The 2,377-nt window shown below is 45.0% G+C and overlaps 1 protein-coding gene across 1 annotated transcript; it reads right to left on the bottom strand.

The window, feature by feature from the left end:
- Nucleotides 1–231: 231 nt before the first annotated feature.
- LOC103208632 (zinc finger protein 133-like) lies at nt 232–2,169 on the bottom strand. Its single transcript, XM_042782747.1, is given in 1 exon segment — nt 232–2,169. A coding segment is annotated over 1 exon segment (1,938 nt).
- Between the last annotated feature and the right edge of the window lie 208 nt (nt 2,170–2,377).

Here is a 2,377-nt window from a genome sequence, read left to right on the forward strand (position 1 = left end):
CACTGCCGTCAAGTTGGATCCGACTCATAGTGACCCTTGGGTTTCTAAGGCAGTATCACTACAGAAGTAGATCACCCCATCTTCCTTCTGATTGGTGTATAGCAATGGTTAATAAATCTCTGAAGCCCAGTCCATGCACATTCCTCCTAAACTTGTCTTTGGTTGTTAATTGTGAGATAGATATGATTTATTGTTTAAGCTTTACCTATGCTCCCTGCATATAAGGCTTCTCTACAGCAAGTGTGCTTTCTGGTGTCTAATTAGGTATGAATTCAGCCTAAAGTCCTCCCCACACTTTTGACAAATATAAGGCTTTTATCCAGAGTGTGTTCTCTGATGTGTGATGAGGGTTGCCTTATCACTAAAAGCACGCTCACACTCCCTGCATACATAAGGCTTCTCCCCTGAATGTGTCCTCTGATGTCTTAAGAGGGTTGACTTCTGGCTAAAGCCTCGTCCACACTCCCTGCACACAAAGGGCTTCTCCCTTGAGTGTGCCATCATGTGCCTGACAAGATTTGCCTTCTGGCTAAAGCGATGCCCACACTGTGTGCAAACATAAGCCTTCTCCCCAGAATGTGTCCTCTGATGACTGATGAGATGTGACTTCTGTCTAAAACTTTGCCTACATTCTCTGCACACAAAAGGCTTCTCACCTGAATGTGTCCTCTGATGTGCAGTAAGAGTTGACTTATGTCTAAAACCTTGCCCACACTCTCTGCACACATAAGGCTTCTCTCCTGAGTGGGTCCTCTGGTGAGTAATGAGAGCTGACTTAACATTAAATCCTCGTCCACACTCTGCACACATATATGGGTTTTCCCCTGAGTGTGTCCTCTGGTGTGTGGTAAGGTTTGACTTATCACTAAATCTTCTCCCACACTCTTGACATACAAAAGGCTTTTCTCCTGAATGTGTCCTTTTGTGTTTAATGAAGTACGATTTCTGGCTAAAGCTCCGGCCACATTCACTGCACAAATGAGGATTCTCCCCTGAATGAATCCTCTGGTGTTTGCTTAGAGTTGATTTATCTCTGAAGAGTCGTCCACAGTCCCTGCATACATATGGTTTCTCCCATGAATGAGTCCTCTGGTGTGTAATAAGGTTTGACTTATCCCTAAAGCCTCGGCCACACTCACTGCACACAAAGGGCTTCTCCCCTGAATGCGTCCTAAGGTGTCTGATGAGTGTTGACTTCTGACTAAAGCTTCTTCCACATTCCTCACATGCAAAGGGCTTTTCTCCAGAGTGTGCCATCTTATGTGTGACTAGATTTGACTTCTGGCTAAAAGCTTGCCCACACTCACTGCAGAGATAAGGCTTCTCTCCCGTGTGTGACCTCTTGTGTGTGATGAGAGCTGATTTGTAGCTAAAGGCCCGGCCACACTCATTGCAAATATAACGCTTTTCCCCTGACTGGGTCCTCTGATGAGTGAAGAGGGTGGACTTCTGGTTAATGCCTAACCCACTATTTCCACAACTGACTGCTTCAAATCCTGAGATTTCTACCCACTTTAATACTTTTTCTGTTTCCACAGAGTTTGTTATCTCTGCTGGGCTGAACTTTACTTTCATCACTGTGTTGCCTTCCTTAGGTTTTGTTAACTGTCTTTTGGATGGGCTGGCAAAGGTCTTTGAAGTCACTCTCTCCCTTGTACTTCCAAACAAAGATCTGGAATCATTTTCTCTGACTTGACCTTCCATTTTGTCATTCCAGGAGTTTTGATCAGAAAGTGTTTGCTGCTGCTGCTTCTGATCCACCAAACAGGGATCTGCTATTTGGACAGCTCTTGCAAACCTGCCTGGGCAGATTTGGAGGTGAGGATCACAAAGTATATGTTGACATAATTGTTGACTGCAGAATGACTGAGTGCTGAAGGGATAGGATTGAATTTGTGGCTTTAAGTCTGTTGAATAGGGGCTGGGCAGACAGTCCTCCTCCTCTTTCCAGGGCTCTTCCCCTTGTTCCAGAAGAATGACAAGTGTTGGTTTGGAAAATGGAGTTCCCATAGACACTAGGTTCTTGTAGTTTTCCAGCATCACATCCTTGTACAGGGTCCTTTGAGCAGGGTTTAAAAGCCTCCACTCCTCCTGGGTGAAATCCACAGCCACATCACTGAATAATACAAATGTCTCCTCTTTCTTGCCTCTCAGAAGCCACATGGCCATATTTCTCAATTGTCTCTTATGAGAAAGAGAAGGTTTTAGAATGCAGGTCTGAGAAAGAAGAGAAAGGTGAAGATGTCTGGGATAAGTGACCTTCCTATGAGCTGAGTAGGGTCTGCCCTCCAACTAACCAGATTGCATATGTGTGGGTGTGGGTGTGATGCTTGAGCAAGTGGTTGTAGAGGATGCCATTACAGCACAATCCTGCCAT

The sequence above is a fragment of the Orycteropus afer genome, unplaced genomic scaffold (genome assembly GCF_000298275.1).
Source record: "Orycteropus afer afer isolate SDZICR_OR568_19922 unplaced genomic scaffold, OryAfe1.0 scaffold00457, whole genome shotgun sequence".
NCBI classification, from domain to species: domain Eukaryota; kingdom Metazoa; phylum Chordata; class Mammalia; order Tubulidentata; family Orycteropodidae; genus Orycteropus; species Orycteropus afer.